The 23,919-nt window shown below is 46.3% G+C and overlaps 9 protein-coding genes across 9 annotated transcripts; 4 read left to right on the forward strand and 5 right to left on the reverse strand.

Annotated features, from left to right (window-relative positions):
* Positions 1 to 481: 481 nt before the first annotated feature.
* PAAG_01046 (translation initiation protein Sua5) lies at positions 482 to 1,951 on the forward strand (the record flags this gene model as incomplete). Its single annotated transcript, XM_002797141.2, has 1 exon — positions 482 to 1,951. One exon carries the CDS (start codon positions 482 to 484, stop codon positions 1,949 to 1,951), a length of 1,470 nt encoding a protein of 489 aa, XP_002797187.1.
* Positions 1,952 to 2,330: 379 nt separating this feature from the next.
* Positions 2,331 to 5,998, reverse strand: PAAG_11197 (hypothetical protein; the record flags this gene model as incomplete). The annotated part of the gene is made up of 4 exons (XM_015846889.1): positions 2,331 to 4,098; positions 4,163 to 5,775; positions 5,842 to 5,910; positions 5,966 to 5,998. The coding sequence occupies 4 exons, from the start codon at positions 5,996 to 5,998 to the stop codon at positions 2,331 to 2,333; spliced, it is 3,483 nt and encodes a 1,160-aa protein (XP_015703496.1).
* A 570-nt stretch (positions 5,999 to 6,568) lies between these two features.
* On the reverse strand, positions 6,569 to 7,270 carry PAAG_11198 (hypothetical protein; the record flags this gene model as incomplete). The annotated part of the gene is made up of 2 exons (XM_015846890.1): positions 6,569 to 6,812; positions 6,906 to 7,270. 2 exons carry the CDS (start codon positions 7,268 to 7,270, stop codon positions 6,569 to 6,571), a joined length of 609 nt encoding a protein of 202 aa, XP_015703497.1.
* A 1,127-nt stretch (positions 7,271 to 8,397) lies between these two features.
* Positions 8,398 to 10,434, reverse strand: PAAG_01048 (hypothetical protein; the record flags this gene model as incomplete). The annotated part of the gene is made up of 2 exons (XM_002797143.2): positions 8,398 to 9,719; positions 9,783 to 10,434. The coding sequence occupies 2 exons, from the start codon at positions 10,432 to 10,434 to the stop codon at positions 8,398 to 8,400; spliced, it is 1,974 nt and encodes a 657-aa protein (XP_002797189.1).
* Positions 10,435 to 13,152: 2,718 nt separating this feature from the next.
* PAAG_01050 (60S ribosomal protein L30) lies at positions 13,153 to 14,105 on the forward strand (the record flags this gene model as incomplete). Its single annotated transcript, XM_002797145.2, has 4 exons — positions 13,153 to 13,228; positions 13,341 to 13,445; positions 13,556 to 13,605; positions 14,007 to 14,105. The coding sequence occupies 4 exons, from the start codon at positions 13,153 to 13,155 to the stop codon at positions 14,103 to 14,105; spliced, it is 330 nt and encodes a 109-aa protein (XP_002797191.1).
* A 487-nt stretch (positions 14,106 to 14,592) lies between these two features.
* PAAG_01051 (hypothetical protein) lies at positions 14,593 to 15,971 on the reverse strand (the record flags this gene model as incomplete). The annotated part of the gene is made up of 6 exons (XM_015844227.1): positions 14,593 to 14,975; positions 15,047 to 15,114; positions 15,195 to 15,580; positions 15,666 to 15,733; positions 15,803 to 15,839; positions 15,903 to 15,971. 6 exons carry the CDS (start codon positions 15,969 to 15,971, stop codon positions 14,593 to 14,595), a joined length of 1,011 nt encoding a protein of 336 aa, XP_015701008.1.
* A 62-nt stretch (positions 15,972 to 16,033) lies between these two features.
* Positions 16,034 to 16,520, forward strand: PAAG_11199 (hypothetical protein; the record flags this gene model as incomplete). The annotated part of the gene is made up of 2 exons (XM_015846891.1): positions 16,034 to 16,099; positions 16,314 to 16,520. 2 exons carry the CDS (start codon positions 16,034 to 16,036, stop codon positions 16,518 to 16,520), a joined length of 273 nt encoding a protein of 90 aa, XP_015703498.1.
* A 2,393-nt stretch (positions 16,521 to 18,913) lies between these two features.
* PAAG_01052 (60S ribosomal protein L10-B) lies at positions 18,914 to 19,664 on the forward strand (the record flags this gene model as incomplete). Its single annotated transcript, XM_015844228.1, has 3 exons — positions 18,914 to 18,922; positions 18,962 to 19,137; positions 19,214 to 19,664. The coding sequence occupies 3 exons, from the start codon at positions 18,914 to 18,916 to the stop codon at positions 19,662 to 19,664; spliced, it is 636 nt and encodes a 211-aa protein (XP_015701009.1).
* A 1,638-nt stretch (positions 19,665 to 21,302) lies between these two features.
* Positions 21,303 to 23,363, reverse strand: PAAG_01053 (hypothetical protein; the record flags this gene model as incomplete). The annotated part of the gene is made up of 1 exon (XM_002797148.2): positions 21,303 to 23,363. The coding sequence occupies one exon, from the start codon at positions 23,361 to 23,363 to the stop codon at positions 21,303 to 21,305; it is 2,061 nt and encodes a 686-aa protein (XP_002797194.1).
* Between the last annotated feature and the right edge of the window lie 556 nt (positions 23,364 to 23,919).

Below are 23,919 nucleotides of genomic sequence, written 5' to 3' on the forward strand. Positions count from 1 at the left end.
AAGAGTCATCAAAGAAAAAAAAAAAATCGCGGGACAAAGCTACCGTTAACGGATAACTACCCAACGACCGATACCCAGCACTATATGACAGGAATCGCAATTTCATGATATTTCCATTGCATTTCAGAATTATCTAGTTTTATTGGCTTGATTTGAATTTGGATTCTACTGTCTTTTGCAAAAAAAAAAAAAAAAAAAGGGTACGTAAGGAAACATGGCCATGTCCTCGTCTCCAATCCAATGAATCTCACCCTCGAGTGCGGTTGGTCTGGAATTATCGCGGAGTGTTCTAACTAGGCTATCTTAGTATCGATTTTGCGCATCAAACGCCCGAACGACCCGCTATTACAGAGTATATTTTGCTGTGGTTCGTTAAGAAGACGAAGCTTAGCCTTAGGCGCCTGCTACAACGGCTGCCATAAGTTCCTATCGCCTCTTCCCCGCTCTCCGGCTCCTCACTGCGCAAAGAGTTCCCACAGCCATGGTAGCGCGGAATGATGTGTTGGTGGAGACCATGAATCAATGCAATGGGGAGACAGGGAAGAGGATAACAAGGGTTTTGCCCGTCCACAGTTTAAATTTCTCTGCGCAGGATACTACCAAGCAGATAGTTGAAAAATGGGCTGTAGAATTGGAGAGAGGGAACCCGGAGGCTAAGACTCTACTTGAAAGCGCAGAAGTGCTGCAAACGAGCGATATACCAGTGGCATTCCCTACGGAGACTGTGTACGGATTAGGTGCGGATGCAACACGAAGCGCGGCTGTTCAGGGCATATACAAGGCCAAACAAAGGCCGTCAGACAACCCCCTCATCGTTCATGTTAGTTCACGGGAGCAATTACAGCGCATCCTGCAATCGAACTCATCAAGTACTGACCATGGTGGTTCCGACTCGAGAAAGACGAGAAACCAGGGGAGAGAAGAAACCAATCTCATCCCTCCCATATACGAGCCTCTAATAAGCAAATTTTGGCCTGGCCCATTGACTATCATATTACCAAATCCAACGCCTTCCCCTCTCGCACCGGAGGTTACATCTACACTTACTACGTTTGGCGCTCGAATGCCATCTTCTCCGCTTGCAAGACTCCTCATACATCTCGCGGATAGACCACTTGCAGCCCCGTCTGCAAATGCCTCAACAAAACCATCTCCCACCACGGCTCAGCATGTGTTTACTGATATGCAGGGACGTATTGATATTATCCTGGATGGAGGTCCCTGTGGAGTTGGAGTGGAAAGTACTGTGGTTGACGGACTTCTACACCCGCCAGCAATACTCCGTCCAGGAGGTATTGGTATTGAAGAGATACGGGCGTGCCCGGGATGGGAGGACGTGCGAGTTGGGTATAAAGATGGCGCATTGCAGGGTAAAGAGGCACCGCGGGCTCCCGGAATGAAGTATAAGCATTATTCCCCGAAGGCAAAGGTTGTCCTGTTTGAGGCGGGGAAGGGTATTCAAGCGGTCAAAACCAGGCTGTTTCAGGATCTAGCACGGGATACTGGTGAAGAGAAACATGACCGTAGCGACGATGCATCCTCTTTCCCTCGTGTAGGGATAGTCAGGACCAAATGTTGGAAGAAGGGATTGGGTATTCCTAGTTCCCCTGAATATAGTCTGAACGATGGCTCAACTGGTTCAGAGCCATCGAGCATATCCAATGCCCAAACTGATCCGCTCGCCTCTCCACCCAGTGAAGTTCACCAACTGATTCACCTTCGGCTACTCCCTTCCGCAGAACTCAACTTGGCTACCCCCGTTGAGCTCTTCGACGTTAGCATTGGTCGAGATACAGAATCGATTGCAAGAGGCTTATTTTCTGCTTTACGCGGTTTAGATGAGAAAAATGTCTCCGTGATATATGTTGAAGGCATTTCAGACACAGAAGGGTATCTTGCGGCTGCGATCATGAATCGGCTGCGAAAAGCGGCAGAGGAGGAAATTAGATGACGAAGACGGATTGCTTTTGAATTGTTTTCGGTTAAGTGATATAAATTCCTATTTTGCTTCTCGTCGATAGATGGGGTAATATAGATTTTTAGTTAATGATTTCGTTTCTCCCTTGCTTAAATCATCAGTGGCGATTCTTCACCTGCAATATCATTCAGCCCCTTCTTATGCTCATTATGCACATGATACAGTATGTTCAGGGCTATGAAGTGATATGGCAATAATGAAGAAAGTTATGAGAACTTATTCCTTACCAGGACCTTTCGTATTGCCTGCTATCCAGATCGAGATGCAATCCGGTTCCTTGGTATATACATAAACGAGACAATCCATCTATCTGTACATCCCAATTTAGAAAAGATACTCTGCCTCTTATCTCTTACTTCCTCTTACCTTGCCTCCTCCCTCCATCACCTTTCCCTCCCCTGCCTTTCCCGCCTTTCCCTTTTCCCAATTTCTCGCCACCACCACCGGAAATAACTTTAACCTTTCCAACGGGGATCGTATTCACGATCTCAGCATCCCTCCATCCCTTTACAAGTTCCAACTCCATGGCAGTAAGCTGCTTCAAGGAAGCCTTGTCCTCTTCTCCATTCAGAATTTCATCCTCACCCTTGTACCCACCGGTGTCTCCAAGAGTAGACGGATCAGCATGCAGTTTCCCCTTATCTCTTCCCCTATCTTTCTCCATAGCATTCACAGAAGCAGTGGCATCTAAAACCCACTTCCCCAAAATCTCTTTGACAGCTTTTCCTTTCTTGACAATCCCTGGTTGTAGCTTTGCGCGATACTTATAATGCCCCAATGCTGCCCATGGTGCACAGACAGGAATCGCCGCCAGGACCTCGTCGCCAACAACTGGTGTGCCGATCAAAGAGGGAAGACAAGATAAATCTGCCACAGTATCTGCGTCATCGAGTTGCGTTTCACCACCGTCACCTCCTTGTTGCTGCAGCGCCTTGTGACGTTCCCGTTCAGCCTGTGCTGCTCGATCATGTTGTGCTCGACGACGTTGCTTTTGCGCCTCGAGCTCTGCCTGTCGCTCTGCTTTGTTCTTCGCGGCTTCACGTAACTTATCCGGCTTCGGTGCCGATCCGAGGAGGCGGAGAGCGAGTTCACGGTCCTCTTCGTCTTGATGTTGGTATTTGGTTGCCAGCTTTTTGCTCTTACCCCGTTTGCCGCGGATGTTAGAGATAACTGTGTTTGTATTGGTGGTGGTTGTAACTGATGGTGCTACAGATGGGGTTGGAGAGCTTGATTGGGATTCGGCATCGCCAACTCGGCCGGAAGTTTGTTCGATGAGGACTCCCTTTTTCAATTGACGTCTTTCTCGGGCAGTCAGGTGCTTAATATCTTGTCGTTTGGTGATGCCAGTTGGCTGCTTAGAGACATCAGCTTCAGATTGGGTAATTGGTTCATCTACTCCCGACTCTAGAACCACCGTTTCTTTGGTTACTACCGAATTATATTCCTTTTCATCATCAGTGTCATCATTTGGTAGTTTCTCTTCTCCATTATCACCGCCCTTATCTTCATTGCCGCCGGAATCGTCTGGTTCAGATTCCATGCCGGTTAACAATGGATTCTCGATTTCCTCATCCTGCTCATCTGAACTATCATGCTCTTCAGATGCAGGGCTTATCTCCTTATTGCCATCAGCTCTCGGGGCTTCTGAGTCCTGTTTTGAGTTTAAAACTTCATTTGCCCACTGGATATCTTTCGCAATGTCCACGATAGATGGTTCATCCTGCACTCTGTACTTCGTATGGTTCTTGATACTATCTTCACTGATTTGAAACATCACAGCAAACCCAAGGAGAAGCTGAGCAGGAGGGAGCTGATGTTTCTCGCCCCGAATCACAAAGCCGCCAGTTCCCACGAATTCTCCTGACGGTGCGGTTTTGGACACCTGGTCCGCATTCACCCACCAGGCGCCCATTACAGCTTTAGAGTCCCACGCGCTCGAAGAGGCTACGCAAAGGTTGCCTGCTTGGGAAAGAGTTCCAGGTGGAATAGGAGCATCTGGGGTGCCAGGTTTATTTTTGACAAAGATAGGAGTAGCTCCTTGTACGTCAGCATGGACATACACATCCCCTTTTTTAAGATATCGTCGGTACAGTATCTCGGTTTGCTGGAGGTCTCGGCCACTGCTCAATATGTTAGCACGGCAAATGAACTCTATAAGAGCGCGGAATCAGATGTAACACCCACCCAAGGACAAGATATCCATCCGAAGACACAAAAAACATGAACTTTTCAAACCAAAATGGCGTCCTTGTAGGCCGCAGGATTGGTTTCTCTTGTTTCAATGCATGCTTCAGATCCGTAGTTACCTTCTTTTCTGTGCTCTTTATTGCCTTCTTGGTTGATTTGAGCGTCTTCTCTTCCTTTACTGCAGCAACCCTTTTTTGCTCATAATACTGTCTTGCGTTCGCCCACGGCGAAATCCCAAGATCAATATCGATAGAAAGTAGCTGCTGCTGCGCCTTCTTTGACCCTTCCAACTTTACTTTGTTACCTCCATCCTCATCATCACTCTCAGAATCCTCTTCCTCCTCAGACTCGTCCGCCGGTTCTTCATCTTCCGTAGGCTCTCCCAATAGTAGAGTAACCGTATTCTCATAGAGTTTCAAGGGCAACTTTATAACATTAGCAACCGGATTCTGGCGGCTTTTTTCCATCTCGATTAATCGGGCGATTTCAACCCAGTCCATCCCTTGTGCTATCAGACCGTTGACAGCTTTGATCGCCTCCTCAACACGCAGCAAATTAGCTTCAATTGCCTGGGCCTTGCGGACATGCAGTTCCTGGACTTCCTTCAATGCCCCAATACGGTTTTCTTGGTCTTTCTGTGCAGCTTCCAGTTTCCTCCTTGCGATTTCCTCACGTTCAGTAAGTCTGTATTCAAGCTTTTGAGACTCAACAGAAGAGAAGTACTCGTCCACAGCTTTGTTGAACGTCTTAAACTTCAAAATTGTCATGCCAGGCACATTTTCAAACTGCTTCGGCTCGAAGGGGTGGAAATCGTGATACAGCATATTTTTTGGCTTGGGGGAATCAGTATCAGCCTCCGTGATCGCTTCTCCCGTTTTACTTTCTGCCTTCGAAATTATATACCCGGGCGTGTCCTCCAAAGTGGACAGTCTGGCATTAACACTTTCCGCCTCCGTAAGCACAAGCATCAGCCGTTTCATCAATTCACTATCCTCCAGTGCTTGTTTCGGTTCCAAATTCGCGTCGAAACCAGCCGCATGGAATGAATGATCTAGAAGTAGAGCTGGATATTCGGGGAATCCCATCGAGATAGCCCGCTTTAGTGCTTCCGCTTGCTTTTTTTTCCCCCTCTTGTTAGTTCCGGGACCCTCCACTGCACCACACTCTCCTTCTGCCTCCTCCGCCCGTTGTAATGTCTCCCGTAACCGTTCAATTGACAGCGGCGGCACCCCATTATAATTCTGCTTGTTGGTAATATCATATTGCAATCCAACTCTAACCTCTTCTTTCTCACCACCCCCATGCACGATCCGATGTAATGCAACGATTTTGTAGTCTTTGTCTGTCAGGATGATATTACCCCCGGCGTAGAACTCCAGGAGGAGATGGAAATTGCCATCGCTAAATGCAATATCAATGATCCTATCTGTACCCAGTTGGGACACGGCTGTGACTCTCCTTGTTTTCAGGAACTTTCGCAGGCGGCTGATAAATGGCGAGGGGGCAGCGGCAGTCGTCCGAGAGTATTCTGTAAGGTGGCACCTGAACCCGATGTCGACGATGAGTTGCTTCCGTGTGTCTGGTTTTGCAAGTTTAAAGAGACATATGCGCTGTGGTAATCTACATTAGTAGGGAGATTTGGAGATGCTTATAGAGGGGAGGAAATGGTTCCCTACTGAAGATAGATCATATATGTTGGAAATTCGCAGGCCGACCAGAGCGCGTGAAAGCTCCTGTGATATGACCTGTTCCAGTTAGTGTATTGAACATGTATATTTAAAAGGAACACCTTTGACAAACTTTAACATCAAGAGAGGAGAATCTCTGCTTCATTTTAAAGGATTTGGGAATGGTTCCCTGGCTGACTCTTGTTGCACAGGATTTTGATGGCCAGATGTTAATAATATGTCTTTACAAAGAAACAAACCCAGGTAGTCAAAAGAGAGTGACGTAGGTGGGGCGGTGCTTGTCGGTATGCCATATTGAGACCACGACGACAACAACTACATCGAAAATTGAATAAAATAACATATATTTAATAGATCTCCAAGTATATGGAAAACAGTAGAAAATGCAAAAAATAATTTGAATTCTCTGTTAGGTCCATTCTTGCATTGCTGAGCTAAATCTATCAACGCCAAACTTTATCTGCTTGATCTGATGTCCACATTGTGGGTAGAAACACCATATAAAAGAAGGGCATAATAGATTCATAACACATTCAAATAGAGAAACAAATCTATTCTATAAGCATAGAACGAAGATCAGAAAATTCATCACTTGGGAGACATAAATAAATAACACCAGAACGCCATAACCCGCCGCTGTATAGAACCCGCTGAGACAAAATAAGGCCAAAAAAAAGATGACTGTCAAATAAAAATAACAAGGAACCTGGCATGTTCACAACCCCTGCCGCAACTGCTCCGCAATCCGCCTCTTCCCAAACTCCCACGCATTTAACAATCCCTGTTCCGACAGATCAATTCCCTTCATATTTGGCACATCTTGCGCCGGAGCGCGGCTGACACGCGAGGCAATGTGAACAGCATCCGTTTCCAAAAAGATGCCATCATCAATAATCTCGTCAATAGCCAGCGAAACAAGGTCGTAGTTTTCAATAATGCTGCGCTTGTCGACGCCGGCCCTATAAATAGTCATGTTTGAAGTGATTAGTTGCCGCGGACCAAACAAACGGAGTTTTCCAAAACATGAAGAAAATTGAAAATTGCACACATACCGTAGCAAAATATTCAACGTATCCCTCAGGGCAAGAACGACATTATACAGCAACACCTCATTCTCCTCCGCCGCGCCAACGACGTAGAGCATCACATCACCTTCCGTCTTGAACACAACAACCCGATTGTCGTACATAATGATATCGCTCGTTTGCTTTACTGTTTTCTCAAGCAGGCCCTTCTCAAATGCCTTCTGGTCCTTCAGGTTGGGGTATGGGTTTGCGCCAGGGTAGTCTGTTGAGTTGGCTGAGGTGCCAGCGGGACGGTGTGGAGGGGAGTAGTACTTTGCGAAGATCCGGGACGAGTCGTCCGTGGACATGATGAGGATCGCATTGACGGAGAAAAGGGATATTGGGGCCAGCATTTTAGCTGTTGTGATATTGTGTATTTTTCGTTTTTTTTTTCTTTTTTTCTTTTTTTTCAATGGGGATTCGTGGTGGATATTTAGGATTGTTCAGATGATAATTTGGTTGCGAAGAGCGAAGTTCCTCTCCCGAACAATGAGCTGTCGAAATATCACGTGATGCAGAATCCACCCGTTGGGACCCCCTTTTTCTGTCTGGTAAGACTCCTACATACGTCCTCATATATATCAACAACCATTATTGCTTCTATGATAAATACTAGATCTGGCATACCTTATAGGCATAGTGTGTATGTATATGATTTGCAAATATTAGATCAAATGGGATTCTAGCACTGAAAGCCGTTGCTCCTTGAGACAAGTTAAGATTGTTTATGTTTAAACTACAGATTTCCCACCCTCTCAAAAGATTCGTATCAAGCGAAGAAATTTGTAATAGGTCTCAAAACGCAGGATTACAAGGAAAAGCGGAAAGAGTGTAAGATATTCTCTACGCTGAATATATAGACTAGAAAACAACGGGGTTAGGGGTCGTATCGAAGTTAGACGACAATGCAACGTAGAGTACGTCAATAATAATAATTCATATCTAAGGGTTGGGAAGAGAAGGGTGAGAAAGAAAAAGGAGAATATATAATCCAATAAGGCAAGACACTAGAACAGCAATACCCAAACCTTCACTGGGGGATTATAGGCAATTATAACGTGAACGGGTCTTTGGAGGGGAGGGCAACGCCAACAACATCTATCCTAAACCACGACATGCGACTCCCCAACATATGAACTAGAATATTCATATAAGACACTGGCAGTAATATCTGGCCAAGAAGAAATTAACCATATATGCTGTAATGTAGATATCAACATTGGGAGCTTAGAAGCAAAGGACATGTGAAAGCGGGAGAAGTCATGAGAGAAATGATATATGCAATCAAAAACCTGTGACTTCCACATGATCTCAAATTGGTCTGTATAATAAAAATTGGCCGTTAAGAGTAGATCCAACATGCACAACGATATCAAGGAAGAAGCTATAGAAAAGAGAAAATTAACCGTCATGAGGCGTAAAAGGTGCTAGACCGAAAGGAAAACAAGATGTAACGGCTTGAAAGGGGCTTGAAGGCAGTTCATATGGCCGAGGCAACACCAGGAAGAGGCTCCGTTTGACCAGGACGATTGAACCAGGACATCCAGCTTCCGCGATTCGCCTTCTTACGTGCCTCCTCATCAGCAGCCTGCTCATTACCTCCTTCCAGCTCCTTGTTTTCCTGAACAAGACGCAACGGTCGCAATTTATTCTGCGTCATTACTGCGCCAGTATAGTTGTTCATTCCCGGGCCTGAAAGTGGAGGACTGGATGTGCTTTCGGTTGTTGAGGCTACCTCACCACTGCGATCGCTCCTCACGCTAGGCGGGGTGCTCACGCGTCTGCTTGAAACAGAGCCAACGGCGACAGAGGAGCGTTTTGCCGCCATGTTAGAGCTGGAGAAGAACGCACCTTGCCCCGAGGAGAATGTAGGGCTAATTCCGGGACTCATTGGGCCATTGGACAGGGGACCACGATACATCTGACCCACGACCGCAGCAGCGGCTCCATCCGCTTGGTCCGATCGTGTCCTTCGGTGTCTTGAACGTCCTATGGGAATACTTGGCGCTGTATCAGGATTCTCATTCATGGTAGGCTGGCTCTCGATATGAGGTTCATCGATTGTTGATGACTGCGTGAGATTGCTTGCAGTCCGTTGCTTGGGCTTGGGTCGGGTGCTTTGGCCTGACACAACGGATCTTGCCCGTTGAAGCAATGTCTGTCCGGCACCTTCGGTCTTCTCTCCAGGAGGGGGAGGCAGGTCCTTGTCGACATTGGCATGTTTAGCCGTGACCGAACCAGGACGTTCAGTGTCATTTTTGTCTAAAATATGTTCAAATCCCTCGGTTTGGAGGAGGCGGCCTATTATTCTTTCAATATAAAGGGTTAAGGCCTTATTTTGATCCTTAAGGGTTTTGATTTCTCCTTCGAGTCGTCGACGAGAGTCAGCATCTCCACCTTCACCAACCGAGTCAAGTTCATCCGCAAGTGATCCAAGTCCGCTGCTCGCCTGTTGGTTTTCCTGAAAGTTCTCATGCATGAAATCTCCCTTGGAGAAATCTCCATTTAGCGTTTTCTCACTCAAAAGAAGCTGGTAGCTCTCATTATCTTCCATCAGACGGGCGTTTGCCATTCTTGCTTCAAGAAGCTCCCGCTCCAACTCATGGTGGCGACCACCTCCCATATTTTCCATTTCGACTAGTTTGATCTGGGCTTCCGCTAACTCGAGCCTCAGGGATTCGATGAGTTTGTCCTTCTGTAAAATCAGCTTCGAGTTGTTTCGGGAAGGACTGCGCTGGAGCTGCGAAGATGGCGCAAATTGTCCATTTTCGAGGTCTGCTGAGGCTCTTTTCCGAAAACTGGCTAATAAAGCGTTAGTATTCGTGGGGTTGTTACATATCAAATCCAAGTAGATAAGGAACTTACGAGATCGGGAGAGATTTCGATCATTCTCGACGTTCATGCGGAGTTCCTTTTGCGCAATAGTTTCTTTCAAGCGCTGGATGGTTGACTGCAAATCCCCTTCCCGTTTTCTCTGTTGCTCTTTCTCCTCAGCCATTCCAGTTCGTTCAGCCTCATGAGCTTGCTCTAAGTCGCGGATTTGCCTCGTGAGCTCCTTGACCTCCACCTGAAGCGCATTTAACGAGACATCCCTTTCATGTGCCTGCTCTTCTAGTCTTGACTGCTCGCTAACTGCTTCATCGAGTCGCAACTGCAAGACGCCTAACTGCTTCCGGTACTGATCTGACACGGTTTCCGCTTTCTTAACCTGTTCTTTCAGCTCGTCGATGATGGCAGCATTCTGAGCTCTCGCGTCATCGTCTGCGGGGTTTGAAGGGTGCCTGGGAACTGAACTCATGCTGAGATTCGAACGACCTGCGCCCGGTTTACGCGCCGCCGCTCGGGCGGAGACGGGACCGGGAGATTGTCTCGTAGAAGGGGACCGTCCTAGGCCGTTCACCGAAGAGTGCGGAGACTGTGGGGGAGTTCGACTGCTTGGTGAGGTTGCTGTAGCATCGGTGGTTGAAGATCTATGACCCGCTCCGCCAAAAGACGCCTTTTTTGAAGAGTTTGACATGACTTCGGGTTATGCAAAGGAGAGAGAATGACGCGAATCACACATGTGCTTGAAAGCCCCCCCCCCCAGAAAAAAAAATAAAATAAAATAAAGAAAAAAAGAAAAAATAAAGAAAAATAAAGAAAAATAAAGAAAAGGGCGGTCAAAACTAGCCTGATTGAAACGGGGGCTATCGAGGCTGAAAGAGTCGAGTGAGGTGTGTCAAAGAAGAGGAAACGAGTGGGTTGATTGAGGCTGTGAGTTGGCCAAGCTTGATGCCCAAAAAAGTATCCCGAAGGGGTGGCAGCTGACAATAGGTCGAGGACAAATTCAGAATAGCAGGAAAAGCAGGATATTCTTCGAGTGAAAGTTCAAGGACATAGGGTCATAGTGAATGATGAGTTGAAATTTCAAACAAAAAAAAATAAATAAAACGTCGTTGTTGTCTGCTTATCATGTTTATATTAACATGTATTTCCCAAGACGGGATGCTGACCTCATCCAATGCGCGTTTGGACACGGTGCATTACGTTTCGATACCCGGAACGGACAGCAAATTGACAGCAGTTACGGATCGTGACACAGCCCCCGCAAAGTCCAGGATGTAATATCATGACGCGGTAATAATACGAAGTAATCTCCCAGCAGCCAGCCTTGGCACGCTATTCCTTTCTGGGACGTACTAATTTATTATCAGCCAATCAGCTTCGGAGGTCGTGTTTTACTGGACATCGAATCTGCAGCACGTGATCCGTTCCAAGAGCTAGAAGAATAGATGACTAAGCCAGACTTCAACCTAGAGGCTTCCGTTGGCAGTTGATCTCCAACAACACGACGAGACGGTCAATACAGATATCCATAGATGATGGCCTGATGCATGGGTTATGGAGCATGGGCAGCCGGTATATTTGCAAACAGCCGATAGCAAACTGCGGTGCCGCGGAGTTAATAGTGTTTTGTTTCCAAAGCGCGTAGGGGTAGTTTATTCCCCCCGTTCTTGGCTTTCCTTCAGGTTTCCAACATTGAACTATTATTTCTGTCCCCAAACAAGGCTAGAAAGAGAGTTACGCTCTTTGGAGAAGTCCGGAGATGCCCCTTCGTTTTCCTTCTGGGTCTCTGTGGTTTGGCCGGCCCAGAACGTCTTGGACAGCTTGTCTATTAATCAACAGGGGCATCTTTGCTCTTCCCTCACCACTCTTTTCTGATGCGTGACTACGGCTCTTTGATGTTTCTACCATGTTTCCACCTGCCCCTGTTCTACTATCCATGTCAAATCCCTCTCTTTACTCTATGAAGCTCTTTCGCCACTAGCATATGTTTTTGTTTCGGCTATAGCTTGAAAGTTATGACAATACAGATACCTTTTTACTCCCTATGCACAAAGGGTTGTTTTCTGTGATATTATTATTGACTTTCGTTGGTGGAGTGGACATTTACCCTCTGTTTCGTCTCCCGACCTCCCTACGTTGCGGCTCGTATGTTGCAGTCCCCGAGATCTTATATTAGATCGACAAACGCTGATGGATGGCTATGCTGATGTGGTCACAATGCCAAAAGCAGTTCAGCCTCTTGACGACCTCACATGATTCCGGCTTGACCCTCAGGATGAACCCAGCTTTCCATTAGAAATACATAACGCAGCAAATTCTACCAGTCCTTTCCCTACAAGCAAAACTATTCTCCTTTTGAGCTGAGAACATGTCTTTACCTACCTTGTGGTTGCAACAACGATCGCAATCACTCCATCCAGAACCAACATTAACTCTGTCTGGTCGATGAAGATTGGAACCGACAGAGAGTCGAGATGTTGGCTAGCTGACAAACATATGGCGGCTGCTGACTGTCTAGCTGGGATTGAGAGATGTTGCATTTGTTGTTGATTTACTCTTGAAAAATGAGAATCCTGCAGATTTTTTGGACGAATGATGACCTTGCCGCAAATTTCCAGCTACTTTTCAGGTTTTGTTTCTCGGCTAGGGGTTTCATCCTCCTGATAGAGGAGATATAGATATGCCCTCCCGCCCTGGAATCAATGGACGCGAACCCATCCACTGCTCTCCACACATTCAGTGTTTGACTCCTTCCGGTGGTTGATATAGCACAATGGAATTTCTCTTTCCTAGGAAGGGCTAAATGTTTGAGGTTTGATGCAGCTAGCGAGTAAAGAGGCGTTCGACCTCGCTGGTAATTACGTGGCATTCAATGTAATGTATACCTTAGATAAGACAATATACAATACTTCACATCAAAATCACCTGCATAACTTTGGAACCGAGTATGATTACATAATCAACAACATTTTCTTAGAGGACCGATATCAACCTTGTTGCATTGGGACTCTAAACGAGCTAGCTACTACTAATAAACTGTTGGAGCCTAGGCTTCCTATTATGGACTAGCACACTGCACAGTAGTATATAGCATCCCTGAGATAGGCTACCAAATACAATCACTTCAGACGTCCAACAGAAATATATATAGGTGCACGTGACCTCGGGTAGCCGGGGAATCCTCCAACGCATTTTGTTAACTGCGTTAGTTAAACCGGAAAAATATTTCCCCTCGGTCCGCTTCCCGCACAACAAAATACACCCCCAAATTTCGCTGGAAAAGAAACATCCAGCATCTGAACCTCTTCGATATAGCAACCTGCGACATCCATTCCGTGCCGGAGCGCAAAACCCACAAGTTTTAATTGTACACACTTAGAAAGTCTTTTGACATTCTAATCGCGTTAAGATGGCACCAAAGAAGGCTAAGAAGAGCGCCGAGAACATCAACTCGCGCCTTGCGCTTGTGATGAAGTCTGGCAAGGGTGAGTCCAACTCCATGAATATAACTTTTTTTAAAAAAAATAAATACAGCCACCCTTTGGGATTTCCAACGTGACGAACATCCGTGACTGATTGATTCATATTCCAATATAGTCACACTTGGCTACAAGTCTACCCTCAAGGCCCTCCGCTCCGGCAAGGCCAAGCTCGTCATTATTGCCGGCAACACTCCTCCCCTCCGCAAGAGCGAACTTGAATGTAAGAAAATATACCCCACCATTTTTTTTCCCTCATATATTCTCGATGAGTATGTATGACGAGATGTGAAGTAGCAATGATGCTAATGATATCTTTTTCGACTCCTTTAGACTACTCCATGCTTTCCAAGACCAGCGTCCACCACTTCTCCGGAAACAACGTAAGCTAACTGTTCCAAACCCCACCCCCCTCCCCTTCTTTTCTCGTCTCATACATTCCCCTGCATGCTACATCGACCGGCTCGGCTCGACCCAACTCACAAGCGCCAAATTCATTGCTGCCAACACGACAACTGGCGTCAGGCTCCACGAGCCCAAAAGACCACTGGGTTGAGTGAGTGGAGCTCGAGCTCTGAGCCGGATCATGAAAAAAAAAAAAAAAAAAAAAAAAAAAAGAAAAAAATGTAGCATGTCTACCCAGCGAAGAAGCTTTACCATGTATCCTCAAACAACAAAGCTTCGGAGGGTAACGATCACACGCTGACAATACTTCATCCCTTTTATCTCCGTACTCCCCCAACGGGGGGTCGGGAATTATGGAATCCTTTTCATATTTTTACAGATTGAGCTTGGAACCGCCTGCGGAAAGCTCTTCAGATGCTCCACCATGGCCATCTTGGATGCCGGTGACTCCGATATCCTCTCTGGCACTACTGCTTGAATGGAAATCTCATAAGGGATGGGGAGGGGGTTTTGAATTGAGGATATTATTTTTTTTTTCCTGCTTCTTCTTGCTACTGGAAGTGGTAGTGTACCGTGTGACCTGTTGGTCTTAGTGTTTGATGTGGAGAGAGATAGTGGTCTTTGCAGCTACTTTGTCATCTCCTCGATCTGGTCTTATCCATGTATGTACTGTATAAGCTACCTAAGTGTAGAACCGGACATGAGATAATAAAACACCAAAGGATACCAAGGGAATTATCACAAAATGCACAAATATTCTAATGGCTATGCCATGCTTGAAATCACTTCAATGGATGGCAAGCAGTCGCTTACCTACGTTTCAATTTTCCTAGTTCAACTGTACCTGAAATGATAAAATCCGTTAAGTCAAAATCACAAAGTGAGAACTTATAGAACTTATTTAAAATGTGTATTCATAGAAATGGAGTCTTTATAGTGTCGGAGAAACGAAAGATGGAAGCCCGTTATCTATTATTATCACTCCTGATAACCGTATAACTCCCAAACCCAAGTTCGCGCATTATATCTCCCCTCTCGACCAGCGGGAATATATCTGATTCGAAAAATACCTGTCCATCCTTCCCAGGCGAACTCCTCACATGCGGAGAGCACGGTGACTGCGAACCAGCTGCGTTTGAAGAAAACACTCTGCCTCCACCATTATTACAAATGTAATTCCCACCGTTATTACGGGCACCCTTGGTGCCATTAGACGAGGCGCCAGTTCTGTCACCGAATAGTGATGGGAAGATTTTGCGAAGCAGAACGCGGATGGCCGGCATGCAAGCACATAATATGCTGGCATGACCTTCAATCGTGCTCCAGTAGCCAGCAGGAACGTGATCCCCTGTGAGATGTCAAGTAAGAATGGGGCGCAAGAAAAAGGGGTAGTATATTGTGAGGGGATTTGGGACCAACAGGTTATGTTCTGGGAATTCCCGAATCGGAGCAAAGATTGAAGGCGGATAGTGCTGACGATTGTGACGCTGGTATGTGTTCTTGGTGGTTAGATAGGGGCCTCAAATGTTCTGTCTGTAAAAAGGGGGAGGAGAGCAGAGAAACTAACAAAAATCCGACACCAAACATGAGTAGAATTTGAAGCTTCTTCTTCATCGATAGAGACAATCCAAATAACTCACAAGCCGGCATTGCGATAACCACAACGTCCAAAACAATATTTATGGCCGCGCTCATCCAGCTGATCAGATTGATGTTGCTGCACCTGGCTGATTGATGTTCGCCGTCCCAATTCTTCCAGGCCATGTCGACTGGGGTGCACTGAAACAATGCTGCAAGAATGAGAGCAAGACCGTATGCAATGGTGGTGCCCATCACAATCCAACTCGCGATTCTGAAATTTTGAGAAGGAAAGATCCGCAGGTAGAAAAATAATATGGATACTTTCGTTATGTTTATCGTCGCAAAGTACATTACTTCTTGTACGAAGTATATCTATATGATTCATCGCAACGGGGGAAATTGTTAGTAAAGACCATACTTTCACTGGGTTGGCAAGACATGTAGTGGAACGGCACACCTTAAGAATATAAGTAATATCATCGAAGGGAACGTTCCATATATCTTTCCCCAGACCGGCATTGGCAACTACAGAATTTTGGAATGGCGTCCAAGTTATAATGGAAGCTCCATTGCTGATGACGAGCAGGTGCTTACGAGTAACTGCTAAAAGGCCCAGAGGTATCCCGAATACCTAATGAATCGTAAGTAGATTGTTGGAGAGGATGGATTCTAGCAGATCGGTTGAAAGCCTCACCATGGAGACAGAAATGGCCCAGTCATCTGAGTGAAACTGTCCACCGAAATACGGCAACTTCGATATCATGCGTAGGAGAAATGCAGTAAATGAAACGGCAAATCCCACCACTCCACTGATTAAAATCAAAGATGTTCTGTCCCGTTCGGGGTGTCCGCAACTCTTCTCCGAAATACGTTTCGCCGCTTTATTTCATGGTCAGTAGCCATTCTAACGGAATTCGCTGCAGTATCAGCATCGCGTGGGCTCTTACTGAGAGATTCTTTAATTTTGCAGTGACCCAGAATACAGTTTTCGAGAACAGATGTTAAATTGGCGTTCGAGCAAGCACATGTTGGGTCTTGAGCCAAGCACAGGAATTCTGGCTCCAGTTGCTTCAAACATCTCGTCTATGATAATTTTGATTGTTAGGATGTGTACGATGGGTTGGAAATCCTCGGAAACATCACGTCTCATAGCAGGGTGACTGCAATTGAGGAACCTACGGCGCATTTTGGCAAATCGGCAATCGAATCTGCTCGTATTTCAACGCCAGACTTTGCAGATGTGGCCAAGGCGACCGAGGCCACCAGGGCCAATGGAAGCCAGCACAGCTTCAGATTTGCGGTTTATCAATAACAAGTTGGTAGGGTTAGATGATATGATAAATAATAAGACCAGCATTAATGACAAACCGGCGATCAGTGCACTAATTCCACTGGCTGGTTCAAAGGCAGCAGTCAGGGGACAGCTTGTCGCATAAGGCCTGAGCCAATTAATCCGATCGAAAGGAAGAGATGGAAGAAAAAAGAAAGGTACCTGAAGCCAGCAGGAGAAGGGGGTTTTCTGATATGTATCTGGCTAGATCCGCACCAACAATTGGCCATCGGGCAAGATGCTGGGCATGTTCCAATTTCCTCCTCAGCATCTCCGGGTCTAGCGGGGCAACTTTAAGCTGCTATTCATTCCATCTAGAAGCATAGGCACAGCCGAGTAAACATAGAGAAGCAGGGGTGGGGGGAAATGGATAGAAAAAAGAAGGGTCATCGGAGAATAGTAGTTGCCGAAGGAACTAATGTAGTCCCTGCAATTATCAGATTGCCACCATGTCGTCATGAACTCCCAGGGTAGACAATAGGGAGGTCCCTCGGGACCAGATCAGGAACTGGAAGCATTGAACCCAAAGATCCGAGAACGATAAACGTTAATCCCTGGTAACTTGGTATCCCTAGGTTCTCGGACAAGAGTCGCTGTGGGTTGATGGGTCATGACCCATTTTTCATGAGTCATTCGAGGTTAAAGCATTTGAAGTGAATGGCCACCGGCCAGGCCACTTGAAATCTGGCAAGGACCCATTTCTCACGCCATTAAGGACGATTGCACAGAAAACATGGTTCCCACAAGCTTTGTCAGAAGCTCATAAATTTCCTTCTCAGTTTTATTCTTGAGACGTTTCTCGGAATTACTGTTGGTGACTATGACTTGTGTGGAAAAAGAATGGATTCGGGCGAAGCGTGCTGCGTATAGTTATACCGAGCTCCAATGTCCGAGTAGCATGTGGTGCCGATTTTAGCGTCGAACGCTCGGGCATGCGAATTGATTTGGAGGCCAAGGAGGAACAGCCTGCGAATGGATAGAACTGCACCAAACGGGGGCCAATAATAAAACTGAAGAAGGATGAGGAACAAAACATCCTAGAGATTGAAATTGCTTCATTGAGAAAAATTGCTGGAATCCTGTTCACTAGTAGTGCTAATCCCAAAGTTGGAAGAACACGCGGCGTTACGCATGCTTTCTAGCCAAACTGAGCGAGAACACCCCGCTTGCACGTTTGTATCAGGATTTGAGTGGTTCTGGGGTTTTGGTATAGGGCTGTCAGGTTTTTAATGACAATACTCTTTTCAAATCTCCTTATCTGCACCTCATCGTGCATCGATTTTGTCGTCTTTAATGTTGAAAGAATCTTTTCCAGTGAAAGATTGCTATGTGCTCAAAAGCTCAAGCCACAACCAATCAATCGTACGTATATCCATGTGCTAACCCAAAGGTTGAGAAGCCCTAAGTGCGCCTAGTCATGCCCTCGTTAATTACCGGGTTGCTTTCTCCAAATACCCGTTTAGGCACAGGTCACCAGTGGTTCTCCCAGGGAACGTTTGGAGGAGTAAATTGGGAGAGAGATTGATCCTTATCAGTTAGACGTTGGTATGTATTTGTATGAATGTATGAACTTCGAGATATTTGAACCGGGAGCTTGCCTCCTGCGGTAACTACCACTGTTAATAAATGGGACATTCGTCCATGGGATCTAGATTTGGGCATCTGGCATCTATCTACCAGTCTCGAGCTTGAATGCTAACTCTCCTGTCCCTTATACGATTTTGTCTTCCAAAGGCAGGACCTGGAGCATATCTGCTGGCGGAAAAGATGGAGTAAAGTTCCTGGCGAATGAATGTCTTGTTGGAAATGGTTTCCAGAACATCAACCAAACCATGGAATCGACAATGGGATCCAACCTTGTTTGACAGAGAAAATTGATGTCATGTGACTCACAGTGGATGGATTATTAATCTAATTTCCCAAACCAGATGTTAGGGTTTAGGGTTTATCACATGATCTCACTAGCCGCGATGCTTGGAAATCAAAAAGGGCAAAACCTCCAAGTCTTTAAAAGCAATCCACTACGACGACGACGACATCTTCAACATACATCATCCGGTTCGCAGGAGTTGCTGTCATTTACCATCGACTGTCCGACAAAATGGCTCGTCGTCCAGCCAGATGTTACCGTTACTGCAAGAATAAGGTACGATGCTACTTCTGTTCTGTTTTTTTTTCATTTGTCCCTTTTGATTTTCGACGGACACATCGTTGTGGGGAAAAGGCGACCGAAACTACGCCGCCAACCGAGAGAACTGGTCGCCAACGGGTTCTGTTGAAATTGCTTCTGTATTACCAGCTCGTAGCAATGAGATATTTATTTGTTGAAATGCGATGCGATGTGGCGAACGAAATTGTTGATGAAAATGAGAAACATGGGAATCGTTTTTATATGACGCACTAATAATATTCATCCATTTTAGCCATACCCCAAATCCCGCTTCAACCGCGGTGTGCCCGACCCGAAGATTCGTATCTTCGATCTCGGTCGCAAGAAGGCCAATGTCGATGAGTTCCCTCTGTGTGTGCACATGGTGTCCAACGAGTACGAACAGTTGAGCTCTGAAGCTCTCGAAGCTGCCCGTATCTGTGCCAACAAGTAAGCCTCGCCACGCCAATGGACATCTATTATACGCACCTAGTTCCATTTGCTAACAATTATATCACAAATATAGATACCTCGTCAAGATCGCTGGTAAGGAAGGTTTCCACCTCCGCGTCCGTGCCCACCCATACCACGTCGTCCGTATAAACAAGATGTTGTCATGTGCCGGAGCCGATAGACTCCAAACCGGTATGCGCGGTGCCTTCGGTAAGCCCAACGGCACCGTTGCCCGTGTCAACATCGGCCAGATCCTTCTTAGCGTTCGTACCCGTGATGCCCACCGCGCCACCGCTGTCGAGGCCCTGCGACGCTCCATGTACAAGTTCCCCGGTCGCCAGAAGATCATTGTCAGCAAAAACTGGGGCTTCACCCCTCTCAGACGGGAGGAGTACGTCCGCCTCAAACAGGAGGGCCGTGTTAAGATTGATGGTGCTTACGTCCAATTCTTGAGAAATAAGGGTAATATTGAGGAAAACATGAAGCGGTTCCCAGAAGCATATGAGAATCTTTCACAGGTATAGATCTGTTAATGAACGGAAAGAAGTGGCCTTTTTTTTTTATCACTGTTTTTTATTCCCTGTTTATCACACAAATCTAAATTTCCAAACAAATAAAAGAAAAGGAATATTATCCTAGGGCGTCTACCTTTTTGTACGTTTTATGAATTTGGAATTGTTGAACTGTCCTTGGAACTTTTGCATGCGTAGAGAAAGTTAACAACGTAAATAAACCACATGTATAACTCAAGCACCTGCTAACGTACAGACGATCTGGACGGAAAATCGTCGCATACAACATGTCTAGCTCAAAATTCTCACAACTTACCCTGGCCCATCTTTCACTCTTAGGTATCCCAGCTGCTCTGCACGAGGTCAGTGCAGTGTACGGAGAAGCCACCGTGGCCACCTACCCATATCTATTAAGTCCCACTGTTGCTAGACCCCAGTACAATAAATCACATCCAGTCTTCCCACCCCTCAACATAGAACTATAAGTTCTCCTGGACGCAGTAATAATCGCCCCCGTTCTCTAAAACCACGATCTACCCTCCACCTCCTGTTATACCCATTCACGCACATCTAGATCTTCGCGAAAAGGTTGGGAACCTTTCCGGACCCATTATTAAATGATAATCTTCTGATTCAGCAGCCTAGACGTCATAGGGTACAAGAAGTCGATGACCCCGGGCTATACGGAACATACACGTTCCAGTCAAGGCAACTTCCGCCACTTGGGATACAAAGGGTATGGAGTTGCAGCGTCATGGCTGGTCGATTATCTCCTGATTCTTCTTGTTACTGGACTGGAAGTCAAGTTTTTTATTTATTTTTATTGTTTTATTTTATTTTTATTTTATTTTTTAAATTCACGTGAGAGCTTTTTAGTGGCGATATTCTTCGTAACTTTTATGCACAAATGCAAAAAATTGTTGTCGTCGGAGTGGAAGCAGTGGAAGGACATATTTAAGACCAACCTCTTAAAGCCATTACCTGTCTTAAAGACCTATATATGTTAAGAACAATAGGAGTCCCACTCCGATAGAAGCTGTCTGCTGTTGGGCATTGAGCGGATTGGGTACCGCAAATTTTCGAAGATTTGGCATTCAATAGTACACTGTACACTGGAAGTTTCGACAGAGAGACAAACCCTAAGTGGGAACGGAGCACGGATATGAGTGGAATGTATAGCCCGTGTAAATTATGTGTCGGGAGTGGTATCTGTGCATGTGCTATTATTGAAACAAAAAATGTGGAGCTAACCGCCATATTATCCTGCTTTAAATATACCAATGAATTAAAATGCACTCATTTTTTCCGCGCCATCCTCCTCTCAACCTAAAGAAATCATGTTCAGGTTTCGTTCCCCTTCCCAGCCCACCTGGAGCCTCCCAAACCAATACCTATAACAATAACAGACGTTTCCTCAAAAACTCAATGAGCATGCGACAAGTACCTTGAGAAGAAATGCGCACGCGAAGAATATATGAAAGGGCAGGTCAGGCAAAGGCTAAGCTAGGCCATAAGAGATAAGGGGAAAATCACATGAATGGTGAGCGGAAAATGTATCGCATGTAATGCATTATCCAAGAATAAAAATAATATAAATAAAATAGGTATAAAAAAGTCCCCCCAAACCCCAACACCTCATAATATCATTACTCAGACATCTCCCCAACTCCCCATCCCTCCAACAGACGAAACAACCACGCTTCCACTCCCGAAACTCCCCCCAATATCCCAGTAATGTCGACTCGACCCACTACCAACCGCCATCGTCCGCTTAGCAGAGACAACGGACACCTTCGAGCTCTGGCTCGCACAACTAGAGCTGGTGTAGCGGATATGATGGCGCAGGATCGAACTGCCCCCTGCCGCTGCAGCGGAGCTAGAGACAGACGCTGGAGGCTGTCGTGTTTGTCTGGTCATGGGCCGTTGCATTTGGGATTGTGAACGGGCATGGGCACGCGCAACGAGTGGGTGGTGTTGGCGGATTATGGCAGCGCGGAGGGATGGGTCTTGTTGATTTGTTGAACAGGTGTAGTGGGTCATGTCTGCGGGGGCAGTGGATGTGGAGCTGTGATGACATGGTGAGGCGCTGCTGTAACTGTTTTTATTTGTGAAGGGGATGTTTTTCCTAAAGCGGTTGCGGAGGAAGTGAAAGACCATTTTGATATCCAGTTCGCGTTCCCAGTACTCACGCTCGCGCTCGAGGAGGGCGGCATCGGATGGGGTTTCGCCTGATCTGGATTGTGCATTTGTGGGAATTATTGATGTTGTCTGCATGTTTGGGTTGAAATGGTAGAGAGGTAATTGTTCCTCAATTCCGAAGAGAGCGGTGTGATGAGTGGCAGCAGCATCTTGAAGGGTCGGCTTGAATTCATATTGGGGGGAGTATGCTGAAGGAACATTCGATACTGTATTGTTGGACATGTTGTGCGAGAGAGGTGGCTGCGTGACAAATGACGTGGAATTGGAGGGAGAAAGAGAAATAGGAATGCCGGCATACTGGTTTGTGATAGACGAAGAAGTGCGAACATAGGTGCTGAACGCACCTGGGTGTTCACACAATTGATGGACAAGAATGCCCAGTTCACGAGCAATGCGCTCTAGGAGTCTCTCATGCCAGGTATCATCGGTTTGCAGCGCATCATCCACATTTCTCATGGCCTGGTCCATGTCCAACGAGCCACTTAAACCACCCACTGTAGAATCTGTATGATCACAGGTTGTTGATGTTTGATCTTGCATGTCTTTATCCATCGTGACCAATGTCTCTCCCAAAATGACCGAAAGAAGTGAATCATCGATACCAATCAAATCTCGAATAACATTACGCGTTACTCTCCTCCAGAACGACTCGTCGGCTTCGGTATCATCCTGCGGTTCTACTACCCCGCTATCACCAGTCGTGAGAGGATCAGTCTGATGAAAACAAGATTCCAAAATGGCATCACCGAAATCGCTCCTGGAGATTTGTCGGGCCACGAATCTTTCACTACCGTAGCTTGCACGACCATTCCTTCTCCGTCTCGTCTCTTTCTCGATCTCCTGCAACAAGGCTCTACTTTGTTCCATTCTCCATTGCTCAATGCGCTGCCATCTATCATACTCTATTTCGCGAGCCTGTATTTCTTCAAAAGCATCCAAATGTCTCTGGACACTAGACCGCCTTCGATGCCTCCATTCCCCTCTTCGCCGCAGATTGTATTGTTCATGCTGCCAGAGTTGGTTCTGAACATCCTGGCTACAGGCTGGAAATGAACCCAGACCATCATGAGCAGGGAGAATGGCAGAATCATCGTGGACAGCCTGGGGAGCGTTGGCAGCGTGCACGGATGTTGCCCTGTAAATAACAGGCTCGCGGAAGGCACGCAGTCCATCATCCAGACTGTCAAGCTCTGTGGTATCATCTTCAAACTCTCCTCCATCAGATTCATCATCTTCTGATTGGGCTGTGGTGTCCAATGACCCGAAATCACTGACCCGTGACAGGCCAGCGGTGCGCCGGGTTCGCTCTGTAAAGGTAGTATGGCTGCGAGCCGTGGTTGAGCCAGCTTTAGAGGGGGAGAAGAGGACCCATTCTATCGACTCTTCGTCTAGTTGTTGTTGGGCTTGATAGTGGTGTGCAGTCGTGGACGGGATCTGGAGTAGGGACCGCTGGGAAGCACTGGTATATGGCTGCTGTCTTTGTGGAGGATGTGTAGGTAGGAGAAATGCCATGATTTATAGCAGATGTAGTCAGTCGGAAGAGGTTGACGAGGGGCGTGAATGGAGAATTCGTTGTCTCTCGTAGCGTCGAATAGGTGAGACGTTCATCCGAGGATATACACGTAGTATAAGATAAGAGAGATGGGGTAGAGAAGAGGAAGGAACCTGAGAATTTATGTGAAAGATATAAAAAGTTAGAGGATAAGATCAAGCATTTCAGAGAAGTAAATAAGCAGGAATAATAATAAAAATAAGAAATAAACAATATCCCCGAGACGGGGGGAAAACAAGGAGAGGATTGCTTTGGGGAGAGCCAGAAGTTGGCTGACGTGATGATGTATTTAGGTTCGATGATGCTGATGTGACCGACGGCTGACCTAAACCCAATGCAGGTGATGTGGAGATTCCTCTCAGACGACAGCCAAAGGGATTCGAAAGAAGCCAGTCAACCCCCAACGAAGCAAACCCACAACCTAGGGACGAAATATGGGGCCTGATAAGCATCAACTGACACAAGCCGCCGAATCCCATAGGCTGGTGGGGTTGAAAATACTTAAAACTTTCTATG

This window comes from Paracoccidioides lutzii (assembly GCF_000150705.2).
Source record: "Paracoccidioides lutzii Pb01 unplaced genomic scaffold supercont2.2, whole genome shotgun sequence".
NCBI classification, from domain to species: domain Eukaryota; kingdom Fungi; phylum Ascomycota; class Eurotiomycetes; order Onygenales; family Ajellomycetaceae; genus Paracoccidioides; species Paracoccidioides lutzii.